The sequence below is a fragment of the Ovis canadensis genome, chromosome 11, assembly GCF_042477335.2.
Source record: "Ovis canadensis isolate MfBH-ARS-UI-01 breed Bighorn chromosome 11, ARS-UI_OviCan_v2, whole genome shotgun sequence".
NCBI lineage: Eukaryota > Metazoa > Chordata > Mammalia > Artiodactyla > Bovidae > Ovis > Ovis canadensis.
Window position 1 is genome coordinate 22,102,160 of NC_091255.1, and position 22,596 is coordinate 22,124,755.

General features: G+C 41.3%; 1 protein-coding gene and 1 long non-coding RNA gene across 12 annotated transcripts in view; one reads left to right on the forward strand and one right to left on the reverse strand.

Moving 5' to 3' along the window:
- The window catches only part of LOC138447209 (uncharacterized), a 38,785-nt gene extending 30,597 nt beyond the window's left edge, over positions 1-8,188 (reverse strand). The window contains exon 1 of the long non-coding RNA XR_011259734.1: positions 7,620-8,188. This is a non-coding gene — a long non-coding RNA (uncharacterized lncRNA). The remainder of the gene's footprint in view (positions 1-7,619) is intronic.
- Positions 8,189-8,218: 30 nt separating this feature from the next.
- The window catches only part of TADA2A (transcriptional adaptor 2A), a 45,879-nt gene continuing 31,501 nt past the window's right edge, over positions 8,219-22,596 (forward strand). Inside the window, exons 1-5 of one of the 11 annotated variants that reach the window (XM_069602799.1) lie at positions 8,261-8,335; positions 9,490-9,655; positions 11,429-11,560; positions 19,928-20,034; positions 21,153-21,212. In XM_069602799.1, the coding sequence (XP_069458900.1) occupies positions 11,536-11,560; positions 19,928-20,034; positions 21,153-21,212 (192 nt within the window). In that variant the 5' untranslated portion in view covers positions 8,261-8,335; positions 9,490-9,655; positions 11,429-11,535. Of the gene's footprint in view, positions 8,398-9,484; positions 9,656-11,405; positions 11,561-19,927; positions 20,035-21,152; positions 21,213-22,596 lie in introns of all 11 variants that reach the window. The other 10 variants (XM_069602797.1, XM_069602796.1, XM_069602800.1 and 7 more) reach the window with 10 other exon arrangements.

Genomic DNA, 22,596 nt, shown 5'->3' on the forward strand with positions numbered 1-22,596 from the left:
TTGCCATGCCCTCCTCCAGGAGATTTTTCCCACCCAGGGATCAAACCTGCATCTCTTAAGTCTCCTGCGTTGGCAGGTGGGTTCTTTACCACTAGCGCCACCTGGGAGGCCCATATATGTATATGTATATCTATATCTATCTATATATATATATATAATGCTTAAAATTTGTTGGCTAAGACTCTCTTCCTTGAATGGGCAGAAGAAAATCAGCTTCAACAGGTTCCAGTTCTTCCATTACTAACTAATCCCTCCCTCTTGAAGACTGACTTCTTCTCCCTTTGGATGTGTGTACATATTCCATATTTCTAAAGAGCCATTCTATTTCCTAAAAAAAAAAAAAAAGCAAAAAGAAAACCTGCCATATCTCTGCTGGGATGCATCACCTCAGGTTGTGTAAAGCCTAGAGGCTGGTAACAGAAGTCTTTCCTACGCCGCCTGCTTCCATTCTCTGAGCATCAATTTCGGCACCAGTAAAAATGGGAGTAACAACACCTCCCTTAAGAGATTTTTAAGGACTGAAATGAGAAAGTATATACAGAGAGCCTTGCACTGTGTGTGTGCTAAGTCGTGTCTGACTCTTTATGACCCCATAGACTGTAGCCCATCGGGCTGCTCTGCTTATGGAATTTTCCAGGCAAGAATCCTGTTTCCTACTCCAGGGGATCTTCCTGATCCCGAGATTGAACTCGCATCTCTTGGGTCTCCTGCATTGGCAGGCGGGTTCTTTACCACTAGTGCCACCTGAGAAGCCTACGAAGAACCTTGCAAAGTAGCTATTTTTAGTGTTAAGTCAGGAGACAATGCTGCTGTGTCATTTTGAAGAGTATGTTTGTGTGTGTATATGAGTGCATGATTTAATAGTAAAGTGCTTCAGGGAAAACTGCTGTCCTTGGCATGATTATAGATTCCAGAAAATTAATAAAGTGAGCAAACACTAAAAAACGTGTTTGGCTGCATAAAAACAACTGGTTAGACCATTTATGTAAAAGCTTAACATTTAAGGTTTAATTATCATGCAGCACAATAACAATTATATATATCATTAAATATGCATCAGATTAACCTTGTGAGTTTTATTTGATTACAGTAGTACTCAATAGAACATTTTTATAGTTAATTGCTTGTAATGCATAAGTCTGTACACTATTTACATCAATTAAATGAGACAGAGCTCCTGAGTGTGTCCTGCATTTGAGGCAAGCCTGATTATCTATCCTTGATTGCAACTATACGTTTGCCCTATGACCTGCAAGATAACGTACACCTTCTTTAGTTTTGTATAGTGAGGAAGATGCTAAAGAAGAAGGCAGCGAGACCTCCTTGGTGGTCCAATGGTTAAGAATCCACCTGCCAATGCAGGGGACATGGGTTCGATCCCTGGTCCAGGAAGGTTCCACATGCCTCGGGGCAACTGAGCCCATGCACAGAGACTGTGGAGCCTTCACTCTAGAGCCTGAGAGCCACAGCTACTCAGCCTAGGCCACACAACCGCTGAAGCCTGCGCGCTCTAAAGCTCATGCTCTGCAACCAGAGAAGCCACCGCAATGAGAAGCCCTCACGCTGCAACTAGAGAGTAGCCCTGCTCTCCACAACTAGAGAAAGCCTATTCAACAACGAAGACTCAGTGCAGCCAAAATAAATGAATAACGACTTAAACAAAGGGCTCCCCTGATAGCTCAATTGGTCAAGAATCCGCCTGTAATGCAGGAAACCCTGGTTCGATTCCTGGGTTGGGAAGATCTGCTGAAGAAAGGATAGGCTACCCACTCCAGTATTCTTGGGCTTCCCTTGTGGCTCAGCTGGTAAAGAATCTGCCCGCAATGTGGGAGACCTGGGTTTGATCCCTAGGTTGGGAAGATTCCCTGGAGAAAGGAAATGCTACCCACTCCAGTCAAACTCATTACTAAATTTTTTTTAAAGAAAAAGAAGCAGGCAGCAAAAGAAAATTCTGTTTAACTTGCTCAGTGTTTAAGAAACCCACAGGTTTCCAGAAGATAGTTCTTGATTCAAATAACAAAAATATTCTAAAGCTGACGACTAGCCAACATAGCCTAAAATAACTTCTAAGCAAGTCCCAAGGTCATACTATGGAGCACTTTTGGAATTAAAATTAAAACCACAATTATAATTTATTTGACCTCCACCATGAACTAGGTACTATATATACACCATCATATCCTCATAAGAGTCTTATAAATTAGGTATTATTTTCATTTTATGTATGAGGGGAAAAGATGCACAAAAAGGTAATAATTTGCCTACATGCTTGAAGGTTGTCAAGGGTGGAACAGGATTCAAATTCAGGAAAGGCTTCTTTCCTGAAGCCTTCTTTCAAACTACATACCTTTTCCATTATATTAATTGGTTTCTAACAATTCATGTTTCAAACATTTACCTGTTGGTTCCAAGAGTTGGTTGCCTGTCATCAAATTACACAGAACACTTTAGGAGTCTGTTTGGAAAGCCAAAAGGTGGAGGCCTTGTCCATCAGGCTGAAAGGCATGCAGCTAGGCTGCCTAGTAGGTATTTAAAATTTTCCAGGTAAACAGGAGTCATTCAGCAATAAGACATTTCTGGTTCACCTAGCTTTTTAGATCCTACCCCAGACCTGCTGTTCCAAGAGACAGACATCCTATGTGTTGCAGAGATTGAAAAGAAGACAGGGAGGGAACTGCCTGCCAGTCCAATGGATAGGACTCGGTGCTCTCACTGCCAGGGCCCGGGTTCCATCCCTGACAGGAGAACTAAGATCCCACAAGCTACACAGTGTGGCCAAAAACTAAAATGTCAGTGAGGTGAGGAAGAGGCAGAAGAGATGGGTAGCAAAGGGCTAGATTCATGAAAATCAGGCTTAATGGCCCTGGGATTATGAAAATCCTAAAACTTGCAAACTTTTTAGCTTGAATAGCCAGAGGGAGTTTATTAGTTACATTTGGACAGACCTGATTTTAATTCTGGCTGTACTACCTAGGAACTGAAGGACTTAGGGTAAGAGGTTTTACCTCTCTGTGCCTCATTTATCCTTATCTGAAGAATGGGTTGCAGTGGGGTCCTTTAGCAGAACTTGTCCCCTTCTTCCTCACCTTTGAGATCTCTGCATGAGTGCTAAGCCACTTCAGTTGTGTCTGACTCTGTGTGACCCTATGGACTTTAGCCCACCAGGCTCCTCTGTCCATGGGATTCTCCAGGCAAGAATACTGGAGTGGGTTTGCCATGTCCTTCTCCAGGGGATCTTCTCAACCCAGGGATCAAAACCATGTCTCTTACGTCTCCTGCATTGGCAGGCGGGTTCTTTACCACTAGCGCCACCTGGAAACCTTAGAGCGTCCTTACTTATGCAGAAGCACCCCAGATATACCGCTGTGTAGAGAAACAACTGTATGCAGACCTTACATTTCTTTAAGTAGATTAGCAAAAGTACTTCAGTCCTTCCTTGGCAGAATGGTCATGGTTGAGGGTGATCAAATGAGAAGAGCAGTCTAGCAAATGAATCTAAATCAGGGACATGGGGAATACACTGGCGGTGGCGAAGTGGGGGTAGGCAGGAAAAGAATAAGAGTGGGAGTTTGGGATTAGCAGATACAAATTAGTATATATAGGATGGATAAATTAACAAGGTCCTTCTGTATAGCAGAGAGAACTATATTCAATACTCTGATAAAATGTAATAGAAAAGAATATGAAAAAGAATGTATGTATGTATATATATGTGTAACAGAGTCACCTTGCTATACAGCAGTAATTAACACAACACTGTAATTCAACCATACTTCAATAAAAGTAAATTTTTTTTTAAAAAAAGGGACTTCCCCGGTGGTCCAATGGTTAAGAATCTGCCTGTCAAGGCAAGGGACACAGGTTCAATCCCTGGTTCTGCAAGATCCCACATGCCACGAAACAACTGAGCCTGTGTGCTGCAACTATTGAAGCCCTTGAGCCCTAGAGCGTGTGCTCCGCAACCACAGAAGTGAGAAGCCTTCCTCTCGAGGCAACTACAGAAGATCCACCCGAAGTAACCAAGACCCAGTGCAGCCAAAAATAAATAAATAATTTAAAAACTAATTAATTAAAAAAAGAAAAAGCAATCTAGGAACCTCCTAGAAGGAATACTATTATTCCCTAACTCTGTTGACTAGGGTGGCCACAAAAGGAGAAAGATATGGAGGGATGGAGCAAATGAAAACAAGAGGATTGAAACACTCCTGAATGGAAGAGGCAGCAACAGAGGCCAAAGAGGCTGGACCAGCCCTGAGCTGGGCCCTGGTGGAGTTGGTTTTTTGTTGTTGTTGTTCAGTTGTTAAGTCATGTCCAACTCTTTGTGACCCCATGGACTGCAGCACTCTAGGCTCCTAGTGTGTGAACTCAAGAGCTGAGCCCTAAGGAGCTGCAATCCCTGGGCTCAGGCCTTTGGTGGAGTGGAGCCCTGTCTACTGAATGCATCACAGGAAACCCCTTGCCTTTAAGAGACCTTGTATTTGGCACAGAGCTCTGCTCCTGGAACTAAATCTCTGGCTAATTTACATTGACTGGCATTATCTGAGTTTAAAGGGAAGAAAGTTGAAATGGGGAAAGCATGGCTAGATTTTTAGATGTTTTGTTTTTATCTGTTTGTATACCACACTACAAACAGCCACCTTAGATACAGGAAAAATAAATAAAAGAGGAGATCAAGTTTCTAGTTTTTCAGCACTCAGGACATAGTAACTAGAGATGACTATCATTTTCATAGGGAGGAAGGCTCAGAAACTGCACTTCGGATTCTAACCACTGCGATTAAGTAGTGGGAGAGGAGTTTTGGGCAGATTTTGGACTCAATCGATGGTAGCCACATTACAGAGTCTGATGGGAGGATGGAATTTTCCTTGTTGGGATTTGAGTTCAAATGTCAGCCTCCTCAGTTAGTGAAGAATGGAAGGGCTTGGAGAAGGTGCTATTAGCCTGTCCTGAGGGTCACTCTTTAAAAATATTAGTTCAACAGGGACTGGTCTTAATATTATCAATGTAACTTTCTGTCTTCAGGAGGACAAGAGTTGTTTTTTTCAGGTTCCCTGACAGACAACGCTTAGTGAGGGAGCAACAAGGTACTGAGTCGTCTCTCCTAGCACAGGTTAAACTCAGGGTGCACTGGAAGCATGTAAGAGGGGTACTAGATCCAGACTTGGGGAGGTCAGAAGAGATGGACCTGAGGAAATGAAGTCTAAGTTGAAGTGAAGGTACCTTAGCAAAGGAAACTTGGAAGTAGTGCCTAGGGGCAAAAGGAGGTACTTCTACCTGGTGGGAGAATGAAGAGCAAGATGGGGGCAATAATGACAAAGAAAGAGAAAGACATTGGACCCTGAAGGGCCTTCTTCAAAGAGTGACCATATAATTTACTGTACAATTCTAAGAGTATACAGACACTTCTAAGAGTGAAATGCAACCTCACTAATTATATGAGGATAATAGGTATAAACCAGGACTGTTCTGAGCAAATCGGGACTTATCACCCTACTCAGAGGTGATGTTCAGGTGTGTGGCCCTCTGGTGAAAGCATAAACCGGACATCACCTCTTTTTACCTTACACAATCTTTTGCCTGAGGACTTCATGCATGCCTTTGCTTTTACCCGCTCATTTTGCAAATATTTGTCCAGGAGGTTCTTCTGGGTACTGAGGTTACAAAGAAAACCTACATCCAAAGAAACAGTTCTAATACAGTTAAAACCGTTTTAGCCCTGGTCTCTCCTCTTAGCTTCAAACTTTTATGTCATTCCCATATGCAGGTTGCAAAGCAGATCTGAAACAGAACCTTTCATTTCTCCTCCAAATTTGTGTTCCTCATGTTATAACTGATGCCACTGCAATGCTGAAGGCAGAAACTGAGAAAAACACTGCTTTCGTCACTGTTATCCTTCCCCTCACTATGCATTTTTAATTTCTCCACATCTTTCTTAAGCACAATGACTAAATTGGGGCCTAGAATTCTAATGAGGGCCTAACATCGATTGAAGAGGAAGGGTAATTTCCAGGTGCTTGAATGCTATGTTGCTAATGAATAGATCCCTGTATCACGTGGGACTGTTTTTCAACAGTACAACACTGATGACTCATATTAGTTTGTTGACAATGATGACGTCCAGATCTGGATATACACCCTAGCCAGTATCAAAAACTTTCAGTTTAGGAGGAAAAAACATGAAGATAAGTCCTAAAGGTTTGATGCCAGTTTCCGTTTGTGGAGGTGAGAGCGGTTGTAAAGGTGTACGTGAAACACCAGTACACTGTTAAAAATGGATGATTGAAAGGGCAATTTTAATGCTTCTACTATCTATTCTCCATACAACTGCCAGTGATTCTTTTTAGAGCAAATCTGATAAACAATCCGCCTGCAATGCAGGAGACCTGGATTCAATTCCGTGGTTGGGAAGATGCCCTGGAGAAGGGAAAGGCTACCCACTGCAGTATTCTTGGCCTAGAGAATCCCACGGACTGTACAGTCCATGGGGTTGCAAAGAGTCAGACAGGACTGAGCAACTTTCACTTTCACTAATTCAAGGCTGCAATTAAAACAAATCTGATGATTCCTTTGTTCTCAACACTTCCGTGATATTCTGTCACGTTCTAATAAAATCCAAAGTCCAATGTGGCTTACCAGATACATGATCTGGCTGCTGCCTATTTCCCAACTTCTTTCTCTAATTTCTAGCTTCTTCTCCAAGGTGCCAAGCCATCAGGGCTATTTTAATTGCTATTTCTTTTCTCCAAGAACAGTTTCTCTCTAGAAATCCACACAGCTACCTCCCTCATTAATGATTAGATTTCAGCTTATGATGTAGAGGCCTTTCTTGTCTGCCCCATCTAATATAGCATCAGCCCATCCCTCTTATCCCTTTGTCTTGATTTTTTTAAAAACCTGCCACATTATCGGGCATTAGCTATTACATAGTAATATAGTTTATGTATTGCTTATTGTCAATCTCCCCCATTATTATATGAGGCAGAAACTTTTATTCACTGCTGAATTCCCAGCATGTACAACAGTGTCTTCTCATTAAATATTTGATTAATGAATGAATAAACAGATTTTCAGGATACAACATATGTAAAACTATTCTATATTTATTGACATGAAGCATAAAAAATATCTAAAAGAGTGTATAGCAAAATGTTAAATTACATGGGGGGAGCTGCTTTTCACATTATTTTTGCTCATGCAAATATTCTTTTTTTTTTTTTAGAACTAACTTGTATGACTCAGATACTAAAAAAAAAAAAAGAATAAAGAGGCCACGCTGGCAGAAAAGTGTAAATGAATTCTATAAGAGGTTGGGTAAATTTATGAATGAAAGACTTAAACAGATGTAGTAGCATAATGGTTAAGCTCAGCAACTGTGTGAATCCCCTTTCATATGTGATCTAGCATGTAATCCCAAATTATTCACAAGGTAGCGTCTAAAGGTTTTCACCTGGAAAATGGGGATGGTAACAATGAGTGTCTACCCCACAAGGTTGTTTCTGAATATTAAATGAGACCATGTTTGCAGCCTCCTTTGTACAATACCTGGCATGCAGTAAATACCCAACAAATGGCAGCTATTACAATAATTAGTAGTAGTAACAAGAGATGCCGGGACATACCTAGCCCTCAAGATTGACATCAGAGTGGACCACCACATCCTCTCATCATTGCGCCTCAATCTGGGCCCCTGAAGCCCAAAGAGGGGATGGTTCTTTCCAAAGATGATAGTTTCGACGTTCCAGGAGCATCTGAATCAAACGTACCCCGTGTACCCTTAAACCATTCAGGCAGTCTGATTAATCCACGAGCGGCACTGCAAGACCCGGCTTCGAGAGGCCACCCCCGCTCGCCGTCCTTGGGCCCAGGCGCTTAGCCTCGATCTCCTTCGAGGCGGTAACAAGGGTGGGAGTGGGAATGTCAGAAAACACAAAAGCGGGGCAGTACTGGCCCGCTCCGGCTCAGCGCACTCTGGAGCGGATAAAACGGCGGCATCAGGCACCAGCCAGCCTACGGCGACCAGCAGCACGCCCTCAGGAAAAAGTAATTACTGGTCCCACTCAAAACTCGGGCAGGCGGCTCAGAGTCCCAGCCTCTCAGGCCTCTCTGCAAGAGGCCGGCGGCGGCCGCGCGGCGAGAGCCCCGGACGGGGGCCGAGCCAGGGGCGGCGGCAGACGCGCCACCCGCGACCGGGCTTCGACGGCCGGGGCGGGGACTGGGCGGAGGAGGCGGGCGCGCGGCCCGCTCGCGCCTGCGCCGCCGCAGGGAGCGCGCACGCAAGCTCGGGCGCGCGCGCGGCTGGCGTTTCCTCGGCGCGGAGGAGGGGGAACGCGCTGAGGTGAGGCACGAGGCGCTGCGGGGCGGCTGTTCGCGGGCCGTGAGCCCCACTCGCGGGACGAGGTGGGAGGCGGGGACCGCGAGGGGCGGCCAGGTTGCGGGCGGGCTGCGGGCCCGGGCGGCGTCACGGGCGAGAGGGGCGGGCGGGGGGCGTGCGGCGCGGGCCACGCCGCGCGGTGGGGGAGGGCTGCGCGGGCCGGGACTGAGCCCTGGGGCCGCGCCCCGCCCCCTGAACGGCCCGCCGGGTCCCCGCCTCGGCATTCCTGTCGCTGCCGCGGTGGAGCGCGAAATCCCGTTGTTTACAAAGGGCCGACGTGACCCCTTGTTTTCAGATAGGCCTTCCAAGTAGATATTTCGTATCTTCAGAGCTGAGGTTGTCTGAGTCTCCAGTAAAATTACGCCCAAGATCATATAATTAATGAGGGACCAAGTGAGGCTTCGAATCTTGTCTGCGAATCTCTTCCAAGCCTGCCCCTGTCCTCTGCACCACACCGACGAGGAAAGGCTCTTCACGCCCCTTTCCTCCTCCTCCCAATAACTTCTTGGACTTTGGCAAATGTTAACTTGGAGGTAGCAGCCACCCTTTCGTGAATGTTAGCGTCAGAAATGTCTCCAGTGAGAAGAACGGAGTGGAGAAAGAATTTGTGCTTAGAACATGGAGCATTTATGAGGCTATGTACATCCTTTAGTTGACTATCTCTATTAATCTCTGTTGAAGTGACGCTGCTGTTCACTAACTGTAAAACATACTGCAAATAATCTTTCAGGGCTTCTTTCCCTCCTTGAAAAAGCTCCATGCCTCAGAAGATTGTAAGGATTCACAGATAATCCACATACAGTGGTGCCACAGTGTCTAGCTTAAACGTCAATAAGTGTTCGCTATTTGTGGCCCAGACGGTAAAGAATCTACCTGCAATGCAGAAGGCCTGGGTTCAATCCCTGGGTGGGGAAGGTCCCGTGGAGAAGAGAATGGCAACCCACTCCAGTATTCCTGCCTGGAAAATCCCACGGACAGAGGAACCTGGTGGGCTATAGGCCATGGGGTTGCAGAGTCGGACATGACTGAGCAACTAACACAATATTTTGTTACTGAGTGCATAATCCCTCTTACTGAACTCGTGTTTGTTCAAACTCATTTTTTCGGGTCTAGAGCAGAGGGAGAACCACTCCGACTCATCCTGAAAAAGACAAGTTCATTGACAGTGTTATCTGAGCGTTGTATACACTTACTGCTACTGCTAAGTCACTTCAGTTGTGTCCTACTCTGTGCGACCCCATAGATGGCAGCCCACCAGGCTCCCCCGTCCCTGGGATTCTACAGGTGAGAACACTGGAGTGGGTTGCCATTTCCTTCTCCAATGCATGAAAGTGAAAAGTGAAAGGGAAGTCGCTCAGTTGTGTCCGACTCGCAGCGACCCCATGGACTGCAGCCCTCCAGGCTCCTCCATCCATGGATCCTCCAGGCAAGAGTACTGGAGTGGGGTGCCAACACTTGATGACTTATTCCAAGCTAAAACTGTCAGGTGAAAAAAGTCGCTGTCAGAGAACTAAAGGTAACCTTTTTGTAGAACTAATACTTATTTGTCTGTTGTTCTTGTTTAGTTACTGAGTCATTGGCAGACTTGAACCCATATCTCTGACATTAGGAGGCAGATTCTTAACCATTGAGTCACCTGGGAAGCCCTCATTTGTCCATTACATTTGTGTTTATTGAATTCTTTCTGCTTGGCACTAGGTACCAAGTACTTTAAGACATACAGATTTGTATTTGATGCGATCCTTGCTTTCGTTAGTTTAGAAGTGGGAAGAATACGCATTCAGAAGTAATTCTCACAAAGGAGAATGTAAACAATGCCGAAAAAAAGAGAGAGAGAAAAGGCTGTGGAAGATTAGAAAGGGGGGATTTTTTCTTTGCTTAGTGTGAAATAGGAGTTCATTTATGTCTTCAAAAAGATGACTTGGTATATTGTACATACCTACTTCCCTAGAGGTCCAATGGCTAAGACTCTGCATTCTCAATACAGGGAGCCCAGGTTCGATCCCTAGTCAGGGACCTAGATCCTGCAGGCCTCAACTAAGACCTAACACCATCAAATAAATAAATACAGGAAAAAAAAAATTCGTTCAAATAATAAATTAGTGAACAAAATGTATGTTGTGATAGGAGTCCTAAGTTTTCTAGTAATAGAAGTTCATTCAGGTTAAAGTATTATTGGAAAGATAGAGAAATGAGGGGGAAAAAGAAGCTTGAACAGTTGGGCCACCCTTGGGGTTGGGAACCTCGAAGGGCCAGATCTCATGGACCAGATTCTCTGGCTAGTGAATGACTGAGCTCCAACTACCCTCTGTCCTTGTGTATCTTACTCAATATTCAGGTTTCTGTAAGACCAGATTGGATTGCTTTAGCTGCTGTAGAGGAGGAGGATAGAGTATTGTGATTCACAATCTCACCAAAGCATTAGGAGATGTGGGAGAGTCCGTTTTCCAAAGGATGGAGGGCTAAGGAGAGAAGTGATGCCAGGCAGAGAAAATCAGTTGTTTATTAGAACTGTGTAGCCTTTATAGCAGAGAAGGCAATGGCAGCCCACTCCAGTACTCTTGCCTGGAAAATCCCATGGACGGAGTAGCCTGGTAGGCTGCAGTCCATGGGGTGGCTAAGAGTCGGGCGACTGAGCGGCTTCACTTTCACGCATTGGAGAAGGAAATGGCAACCCACTCCAGTGTTCTTGCCTGGAGAATCCCAGGGACGGGGGAGCCTGGTGGGCTGCCGTCTATGGGGTCACACAGAGTCGGACCCAACTGAAGCGACTTAGCAGCAGCAGCAGCAGCCTTTATCGAGGACTTACTATGGGCCAGGCACTATGGTATATTATTTATGTGGCTTTTGATGTTTAACCCTCAACAGCTCTAGGAAGTAGGTATGATTGTAGCGTATCCATTTTACAGAGGAGGAAACGAGCTTATAGAGATGAATAATTTGCTTAGCCTTAACAAAACTAGGATGTGGTACAATTGAGTACATTGCATTGTTTTCTCTTTATCTTGTCCCTTTGAATTATTTCCTTATCCAGGTGCCACTTCTGTTTGTTCACAGGGAGCAGTCATCAGCTTTGGTGTGTATCTGTTGGTAGGTTCTGAAATCTCCTTGAAGCAACTCAGATTAAAGAAGATCAAAGCAACAGAGTCTTTGCCAACTGGGGAATGGACCGATTGGGTTCCTTTAGCAGTAAGTACTGTGGGAACAAGTCCCAGGTTAATAGTCATAGTAAACTAAAGTGGAAGTTGATCAAAGAAGAAAAATAAGTACTTTGAAGTTAAAATCATGTGAATCTGACCCTAAAAGAATGAGAATATCAAATCAAAAGAAAATCAACCAATACTACTGATTGGCCACTGAACACTTGACAAAAACATATCACCCTAGGTCTTATAAGAAAACTAAGCTCAAATGGACCATGCATAGTATGATTAACCCATAGTTCAACTGAAAAAAGCAGTTGGAATTTAGCTTTAGAACCAATAACATATTTCAGGTGCCTTGGTAAGAAATACTGTCAGTGGTGGAATAAAGGAAATGCTCCTGCCCTCTGTTTTTAGCAGAATTTGTATTCTCCGAGTAAGCTACAGTGTAATAACAGTGCAGAGAATTATGGAGTATGTGTGAAATAAATCCAGGCAGCCATAACTGTGGAGGAAAAAAATTATTACTTTTTCTCTGATTCCGAAGATATTTGGCAGAAATAGAAACCCACTGTTAGATGTTAGTAGCGTCCCAATGAGACGAATTGGAAAGGCGCATTTGGAGTGTAGACTGCTCAGCGATTTCTTAAGGGGAAATCTAATTTGCTCACTCATCACACTCCCTGTATAAATTTAGGACAGAACGGAGTTTTCAAGCACATCTAGTTTAAATCTTATTTTATATACAAAGAAAATCTAAATGAATTATCCCCATTCTGGGAGTGTAAACTGAAACCAGTCTACCTTTTAAAAATAATTTTTAAAATTTAAAAATAAATTATAAACTAAACTTTAAAAATATGATTTGGAAATAATTTCAAACTCATAGGAAGGTTGGAAGGATAGTACAAAGAATCCCCATACACCTTTTGTAAACCTTTTACCTTATTTGCATATATTATCTCTATAAATATACACAGTTACTTACGTAAGTATGTATATATAAGTAGACATACTCCATTTTTTTTTCCCAGAATCATTTGAGGCTAAGGGACATTCGTCATGGCCTTTACCCTCAAGTAGTTTAGTGTTTATTTCCTAAGATTAGAGATATTGTTTTCTAACCTCAGTAGAGTTACCAACTTTTGTAAGATAACGTTGATAAAATATTTTTCTCTAACCCACCATCTGTATTCCAGTTTTGTCATCTGACTCAGTAAGGTCCTTTTTGTTGTTTTTTTCTTTCTTTCCCATACAGGATACAGTCAGAGGTCATGTTTTGGATTAAGTTTTAACTCCTTTAAACTGAAACATTTTCACAGCCTTTGTCTTTAGTGACTGACACTTTTGGGGAATCAGGCCTTTTCCTCCCTTTTTAAAAATAGAGGTGTCTGTTGTGGGTTTGTCTGGTCTTGCTCTGTCCCTCATTAGTGATATTAATTTTGAAAACCCAGTCAAGGTGTGCATTTAAGTTCTTCACTGTATAATTTTTTTTCTCTTATGTATAATAAGCAACTCATAAGGAGACACTTCTCAGACCATAAAATATTTTGTTCTTCATCAGAATTTCTCCCTAGTTAGCATCCATTGATGATTTTTGCATTTGCTATGATGGTTACAAAATGGGGTCCCTAGACCCCAGCACTCCAGCACTCTATCTATTTATTAGTTGGCATTTGCTATGATGGTTACAAAATGGGGTCCCTAGACCCCAGCACTCCAGCACTCTATCTATTTATTAGTTGGCATTTTATTGTAGTCAAGAGACTTGTTGTTTCACTTATTTATTTAAGTATGGACGTATCAATTGCTGTTTCAGTGATTTATAATTCATTGTCATACTTAGTTATTTTGGTTCTCAGATTGTCCTAATTTGACTGCTGTGAGAGTCCCTTCAAGGTGTCTCTTGCAGCCTTGTGACTTGCCCCTACCCTTCATCATTTTGTTGAGCATCTCTTTACTTTTTGGTATGGCTACACGTTCCAGGTGCATCTTAGCTCCTATTACCCAGCTCTGAAATTAACCACTTCTCTGAGGAGTCCTTGGTCCTTTTAGAGAGAAATGACATTAGAAACCAAGATCTGGTCATTGCTTATTGCTGCTAGAGTGTGTTGGCATCTTGGCTTTTTTGGTCCACAGAGCTCAGAAATATATGTGTGTGTATGCTATAAACATATATGCCAATATATATATTCACATATACATGTATATACCTATAGGTAACACTTCTTAAGAAATCATGAGTTCACATTGATACCTCCAGTTTATCTTCATAGATTTTTTTCCTTATTTTGTGTCCTTTCATCAGTGAAAACCCTGGCTCCCAAAACATCAGCACATTTGCTGTCTTTTAATACATCCAAAATTATTTCAGAATTGCTTTGTGAGTACCACTACATAAAGCAGAGCTACTTCAACAAATTCAGGATTTGTTTACAATTCTCTGCATCACCCAGTGCTGAAGGTCTGTTGTTAAATATTCATAAATTACTTGGATTGGTTCTTTTTTTTCCCCTTTGTAGTGTGGTTACAGTATTCTTTTGAAATACTTTTGGGTTTATCTGTTCGTTCTGCTTTCAGTTTTTCCTTCCCATATTTACTGATTTAATTTTTTAATTTGTAGAACATAAATATGTTTCCAAAAGTCAAAACTATGGAGATTTTTTATATATATATATATATATATATATATATGTTACTCCTTACGTCTCTTTCACTCCATTTCATTCCCTCATTCAGCCCTTCATAGGTTTCCAGCCTCACTGTTTTCTAGTTTACCTGTCCTTTATTTCTTTTCACAAAGACAAATAGGCATGTATATATATATTTTTAATTGGAAGATAATTGCTTTACAATGTAGCGTTGGTTTCTGCCGTACATCAGCATGAATCAGCCATAGGGATACATATGTCCCCTCCCTCTTGAACCTCCTCCCACCCCATCACACCCCTCTAGGTTGTCACAGAGCACCAGTTTGAGCTCGCTGTGTTGTATAGCAACTCCCATTAGCTATCTGTTTTACATATGGTAATGTATATATTTCAGTGCTACATCCTCAATTCATCCCACCCTCTCCTGCATCCATAAGTCTGTTGCCTGTCTGAGTCTCTATTCTTGCCCTGCAAATAGGTTCATCGGTACCATTTTTCTAGATTCCATGTGTATGCATTACTATACAATATTTGTTTTTCCATTTCTGACTTACTTCACTGTTTGTAATAGGCTCTTAGTTTCATCTGCCTCACTAGAACTGACTCAAATTTGTTCCTTTTTATGGCTGAGTAATATTCCATTCTATATATATGTACCACAACTTGTTTATCCATTCATCTGTCCATGGACATATGGGTTGCTTCCATGTCCTGTCTGTTGTAAATAGTGCTTCAGTGAGCATTGAGGTTCATGAAATGAATATATTTTTGTTTTTCTTAATTTCTTACTGGAAAGATAACATACTATGTATCTTTGCACCTTTTTTTTTTTCTTCCCCATTTAATAGTATCTCCTGGAAATACTATATTACTTTATTAGAGTTTTTTTTTTAATAGTTGCATACTACTCCATTATGTGGATATACCATAATTTGATCAACTTCTGTCCAGTACTTGGACATCAATATAGTTTTTTGCAGTTACAGTTAATATTCTAATGCATAACCTTGTATTGTTGGAGGTGTATATTCAGGTAAATTTTTAGAAGTGGAATTCCTGTGTCCAAAGATAAATGGATATTTAGATACTGCTGAATTCCCTTATATAGGAGTTGTGCCATTTTGCATTTCCATAAGCAATATATGAAGATGCCTATTTCCCCACAGCTTGTTGAGAAACTGTATTATCAAGCTTTTGAATTTTTGCCTGTCTGATGGGTGAGAACTTTCTGTAGATTGCTCTTATTATGAGTGAAGTTGAATGTCTTTTCATGTTTAAGGTCCATATTCATCTTTCTTTTTCTTAATTATGTCTTCATGACTTTCACAATAGAATTTTTGGTTCTTTTTTTTCCCTCTCAGTTTTTTTTAAATTAATTATTTTGGCTGAGCTGGGTCTTTGTTGCTTTTCTTAGGCTTTCTCTACCTGCAGCAAGTGGAGGCTACTCTTTGTTGTGGTGTGCAGACTTCTCATTGCCATGGTTCTTTCGTTGCAGAGCACAGGCTCTGGAAGTACATGGGTTTCCAGTAGTTGCAGCACGTGGGCCCAGTAGTTGTGGCACATGGAGTCTTACTGGCCTAGGGATCGAACCCTTGACCTCCGCATTGGCAGGCAGATTCTTACCAACTGTGCCACCTGGGAAGTTCCTTTCTCTCAGTTTTTAAAGGTTCTTTCTATGTTAAGAATGTTAGCCCTTTGTCTATGATATGTTTGCAAATATTTTCTTCTAGTTTATTGTTTCTATATTATGTTTATTTCTATATTATGTTTATAGTTTCTATATTATGAATTTTTTTTTTTTGCCAAAAAGATTTTTGTTTATTTTGTCTATGTAGTCAAATGTATTACTCTTTTATTGCCTCTGGATTTTGAATGATTGTTAAAAAAAGTCTTTCCCTCCTCCTAGGTTACAGAAAAGTTCTGGATCCTTTGTGAGGGATAGTTTGGCTATATGTATCAGAAACCTTCTGCATGCTCAACAGCTGTAGCTATAAGAAAATAGAAATCCTGAGGAACAAAATGTGAAGTGTTATGTATTAGGTTGGTGCAAACATAATTGCAGTTTTGGACCGTGAATTTTAAATCATTATAGCTAGGCTCAAAGTTATCTTTATTAGTCAGAATAGGAAGCATTGCAATCAACATATTTTTGACAACAAGAAATAAGTTTATTTATTCTTACAATATAAAAATCCATGTTTCGGGATTCAACAAACTCTTGGGAAGCACTTTCTGTCTCTTGCTGGTTATGAAAACATTTTTCCTGCAAAAAGTTGTCAAGATTCTTGAAGAAATGGTAGTCAGTTGGCAGGAGGTCAGGTGAATATGGCAGATGAGGCAAAATCTTGTAGCCCAATTCGTCCAACTTTTGAGGCCTTGGTTGTGCGATGTGCAGTCAGACATTGTCATGAAGAAAAATTGGGTCCTTTCTGTTGACCAATACCAGGCATTTTAGTTTCTGGTGCATTTCATCAGTAAACTGAGCATACTTCTCAGATGTAATGGTTTTGCTGAGATTCAGAAAGCTGTAGATCATCAGACTGGCAGCAGACCACCGGTGACCATGACCTTTTTTGGGTGGGAGTTTGGCTTTGGGAAGCGCTTTGGAGCTGCTTCTTGGTCCGGCCACTGAACTGGTTGTTGCTGGTTGTTGTATACAATCCACTTTTTGTTGCATGTCATAGTCTAATCAAGAAATGGTTCGTTTTTGCTTAGAATAAGATAAGATGACACTTCAAAATGATGATTTTTTTTATTTCAGTCGGTTCATGAGGCACATACTCACCAAGCTTTTTCACCTTTCCAATTTGCTTCCAATGCTGAGCGACCTTAGAGTGGTCGACGTGGAGTTCTTCAGCAACTTCTTGTGTAGTCGTCAGAGGATCAGCTTCAGTGATGGCTCTCAGTCGGCTGTCGACTTCCGATAGCCAGCCACTGTGCTCCTCATCTGCGAGCCTCTTGTTTTCCGTGCAGAACTTCCTGAACCACCACTGCACTGTATGTTCATTAGCAGTTCCTGGGCCAAATGCGGTGTGGGCGTTGCGCATTGTCTCTGCTGCTCTACGAACCATTTTGAACTTGAATAAAAAAATCACTTGAGTTTGCTTTTTTGTCTATTATTTCTATAGTCTAAAATAAATATAAAATAAATAGCAAGTGTTAAGTCATTAGCAAAAAAACATAAAGCAAAAAATATGCATTAAAATGTTGTATAACCACATTTATTTAAGAATCCAGTATCAAATGGCAGGTTCAGTAGTGCAAAACTGTAGCTACTTTTGCACCAACCTAATGTACAGGAACATTGACTTCAGCATTTTTTATAATAGTGAAAAATTGGAAACAACATAAATGCCCAGCAATAGGGAACTGGTTAGACTAGTGGTTCTCAATCTTATGAGACTCAATGTTTGATTTTTGTGTTTTCAAAGCCTCTTTTACTATTTGGAAATGAAATGCCCATGATTTCAAAGAAATAAAAATAATGCCCTAACTATACTGTAAAGGATAAATAAAAGAAGTAATATATAATAAAGTAATATAATTTATAACAAAATAATACCTATATCAATACAGAGAAGGCAATGGCACCCCACTCCAGTACTTTTGCCTGGAAAATACCATGGACGGAGGAGCCTGGTAGGCTGCAGTCCACGGGGTCGCTACAGTCGAACACGGCTGAGCAACTTCACTTTCACTTTTCACTTTCCTGCACTGGAGAAGGAAATGGCAACCCACTCCAGTGTTCTTGCCTGGAGAATCCCAGGGACGGGGGAGCCTGGTGGGCTGCGGTCTGTGGGGTCGCACAGAGTCGGACACGACTGAAGCGACTTAGCAGCAGCAGCAGCAGCAGCAGTGTGTGTAGTCGTTACAGTGGAAGGCATAAGGCCTTAGTAGTCAGATGCTTGTATTCATATGTGGAGTCACTGTGCATACTACAACTGCAAATGCACAGTGATTCACGCGTGTTGCATTGGTGACTCAGAAATACCACAACTGAAGTCCTCGTAAAATTCTGAACAAAACAAGATAAAATCTCCTCTTGAAGTAATGCAGCTGCCTTCCTGGAAAATTCAGTACCTATTAGAACTATCAGAAACATTTTGTCTTATGTGTAATTAGGTTTCAGGTCATGTAATTATGAGCAAGTTTTCACCTACTTGAACATCTGGTGGGACATTTGAAAGTTGTGCAGTAGACAGGCCAGTTCTGTGGTGTGTAGTAGTATCTTGAGTGCCGTAGGAGGTCTAGCATCCCTGGTCCCTGCCTGCTAAGTGCAGTAGTGCTCCCTAGTCATCATGGCAACAAGAAAGCATCTCCTCAGATTTACACAATGCTTTCCTAGGAGGCAGTTGAAAACCACTTGGTTAGGAAATTGATATACTGGAATATTATTCATCCATTAAAAAAAATGAGGGAGTTCTGTGTGTACCGTCATGATAGATGTTGAGAATATATTGTCAAATGGAAAAAAAATGGGCTTTATAAAACGTGTGGTATCTCACTTTCATTAAATATATACACGCACAAGGAAGAAGGGCTGGAAATCAGAATGTTATTAGAGGGTGACATTCTTTTATTGTCTAAAATTTTTTAAACTATAAGTTGGATTATTTTTTTTAAAACAATTATTGACACAAAAGTTTTAAAACTAGGTCAGTCATTGGTCAGTTTTTTTGTTGTTATCATTGAAGTTTGAGGACAAAAACATATCATTAAAAGGATGTGAGGGAGAAGGTAATTTGATAAAAATTGACATTTAATATAAAATTATTTTTGTTTTAAATGGGAGAAATGGGGTAGTTTCTGTTCCAGATATTTACTTTGAAGCTATGGCCAGAAAGAATACCTTTCTTTCCTGTCACCTTTCTACAGGTCTTCATTTAGAAACAAAAGAATAATAATCACCACTTAAAGGAGCCTTGAAGAGTGTTTCTTGGGTTTTCGTTCCATTACAGAATGTGAGAAATGTTTGCCCCAGGCCAAACAGATTAAATCCCTTCTCTACCTTCAAAGCCTGTGTTCTTAGATTCCTGTGGACCACAGAGAACAACTGCTATGTTGCCCTGACTTGAGAGTGGCAGTTTGGGACAACCAGGGACACACGTGTGCATTTTTATAACTTTAGAGAGTTTGGGTTGTACTCCTTGCCTTGGTATTTCAGAGGCAGTACTGTCATTGGAACTGGAGGAAGGTCTGCTCTGTTCTCTGCGTACTGTGGGAGAAAGGGAGGGAGTTGTTCTAGGTTTAACTCCCAACTCAGGTATAAATTAGTACATCCCAAGGTGTATAATTGAAGAGTTTTTGCTCCCAACTTTTTATTATGAAAAATTTCAAACTTGTAAAGAATTTGAAACAACAGTACATTGATTATTTGTAGCCCATTACCCAGATAGAGCAGTTATTAACATTTTGTCAGATGGTCTTTATTTGTAACTGTATGTGTTAAGTAGGTATGTGACATTATTTTTCCATGGGAAAATAAATTGTGTGCATTCTGAGACTTCCAGTTAAAACTTGTGTTTGTTTCCCTGCAGGTGTCATATCTACTCAAATGCTTGAAATAGTAGGTACTGTAGGAAGGAACAAAGCCGCCCTGAAATAAAAAGGAACATCATTTTTGTGTTTTCCTATTTGGAATGAGCTCATCTTATCTCCATTAACTTTTCTGAAGTGATACAATCATTTGCAGATTTCTGGTTTCTGGTGCTGAAGGTAGTCGTACGGTGTTTTAAAGCTGGTAATTTTTCTTTCTGTTCTAGATGATCCCTCTGATAAACCGCCTTGCCGAGGCTGCTCCTCCTACCTCATGGAGCCTTATATCAAGTGTGCAGAATGTGGTCCACCTCCTTTTTTCCTCTGCTTACAGGTAACTCATTAAGGGGAGGCCAGTATTCTTGCCTGGAGAATCCCATGGACGGAGGAGCCTGATGGGCTACAGTCCACGGGGTCGCAAAGAGTCGGACATGACTTCACTTTCACTCTCATTTTGCCTAGTTTTATAGGCATAGTAAATTCAGTGATGATTGTCAGTTGCTCAGAAGGACCGTACCTTGTTAAATCTATTTTTTCTAGTCAGTCTTTAATTACACATTTTACCAGTGAAAAATTGGAGAACAGAGCAAGATGGATGAGATAGTCTGTTGAATATTCCACTTCCTCCTGTATCAACCTAATGCTGTTTTTGCCAGTAGATTTCAAGTATTGGGACTACAGGAAATAGAATTGGAGGATTATTCCTTTTGATACCCCCGTGACACCTTTTTTTAATCTTATTGAAGAGCGATGTTTGGGCAGGTGACAAAGGAACAAAGTGTTCCTGAAGTGTCGATGATGATAGTAATAGCAGTACTGATAAGTGCTTACTCCCTGCCAGGCTCTGTTTTGAGTACTTTGCATGAACTAACTTTTAAATCATCACTGCAGCCAGCCCTAGGAAGTTAAGTAATGATTCGTACTCCTATTTTACAGGGGAAACTTGGACAAAGGTTAAATAATTACTTCAGGGTCACACAGCAAACACCATATTTTATCAGATCCAAAATGCTATTAATTAAAAGAAACATCCCAATTTCAGAGATATTTAAGTGTAAAGATGGCTGATGGAAGCTCTAATATACTTTTTATTATAAGATGAATCCACATTTCAGAGTTTTAAAATATGACAAGCTCTATCTTAGAATTGCTCAAATATACTAAGAGCAAGGATTCAATTTTAGACTGTCTGCTTCCTGGGCTTATGCTTTCCTACAAGGAGGAGTTGTCCTAGGAGTAAGTCTTTTTTCCCAGATTGTTGTTTTTTCTCTATGAGGGCCATTGAAAAGCTGTGATCATGAACCTAACCTTGAGTTGTGGCTGCAAACAAGAGAAAATGAATTCTTAAAAACTCATTCAAGGGTAAAATACCCCCAAGTCATCTTCTGTCCTTTAAGAAAGCATTTCAAAATATATAACTTTTTGGTAACTTAATTTTCCTTTCTTTTTCAGTGTTTCACACGAGGATTTGAGTACAAGAAACATCAAAGTGATCATACTTACGAAATAATGGTAATGAAGTTGTAGGAATTGCCCTTCATTTTCAGATTCTATACTGGATATTAGTCTTTCTTCATCTGCAAGTATCTCCCTTTTCTTTCCCTCAAGTCTGAATTAGGTAATCATTGTCCAATAAGCTTTTTAGGATTTTATGGATTTACTAAAGCATTCAAGTCTGAAAATCATTTTATATACTCAGATTTTTGGTTTAATTCAGAAAGAATTTAACAGAGAAGGCAATGGCACCCCACTCCAGCACTCTTGCCTGGAATACCCCATGGACAGAGGAGCCTGGTGGGCTGCAGTGCATGGGGTCGCTAAGAGTCGGACACGACTGAGCGACTTCACTTTCACTTTTCACTTTCATGCATTGGAGAAGGAAATGGCAACCCACTCCAGTGTTCTTGCCTGGAGAATCCCAGGGATGGGGGAGCCTGGTGGGCTGCTGTCTATGGGTTCACACACAGTTGGACATGACTGAGGTGACTTAGCAGCAGCAGAAGGGATTTAAAGAAAGTATTCTTTAAGATTTACTATGTAAGGATCAGAGGTTGCTGCTTTCTAGGTTCATTTATAAACATAGTAAATGTATTGTTGCTGTGTTTGGCTAATGGTATTTTTATGTGGTTCATGTGGGCAGTGGTGAGATTTATGTCTGGCACTCCATCTTCTTGGCCTTGGAGAAATTGGTTACCCTCGGAGAGTTAAGTTGTAAAATGAATATAAGGTGAATGATATAGTAATACATAAAATCACTTTGAAGAGATGGATTGACTCATAGGCCAGAGTAAGACTTGGCTATAATTTGATCGATTTTTTTCCACACCTGTAAAGAAGGAATGAGAGACGGATGGATACTATTAGTAGTGTCCTTCCAGTATCTTGGAGAAGGAAATGTGAACCCATTCCAGTATTCCTGCCTGGAGAATCCCATGGACAGCTGGCAGGGTCGCATAGAGTCAGACACGACTGAAGTGACAGCATGCATTCCAATATCTAGCCAGAGGAGTGGGTACTTTACTAAGCCAAAGTAAATATCTGGTATGCTTGGCAGGCGTGTATACAGTACCTTTGTCTGTTATCAGAGCCTATCGCCTGGTTCACCAAGTAGTTTTCTTACATTTGGCCTCTGTTGGTTTTTCTTAAAGGAAGGAATGCTGGTTGGGCATCTTCTTGACAGTAGTTTCACGTCACGGATTAACCGATTGATACTTGTGTAGTTTTCTCTTGCTGCCATAATAACTATCAAAAATGAGGCAGCTTAAGACAACAGGAATTTATCATCTCACAGTTCTGTTGGTCAGAAGACCAATTATGTTAATTGATTTGCTCCAGATTCCATAAGGCCGAAATGGAAGTGTTGGTCTGACTGGATTTTTATCTGGAGACCCTTGGG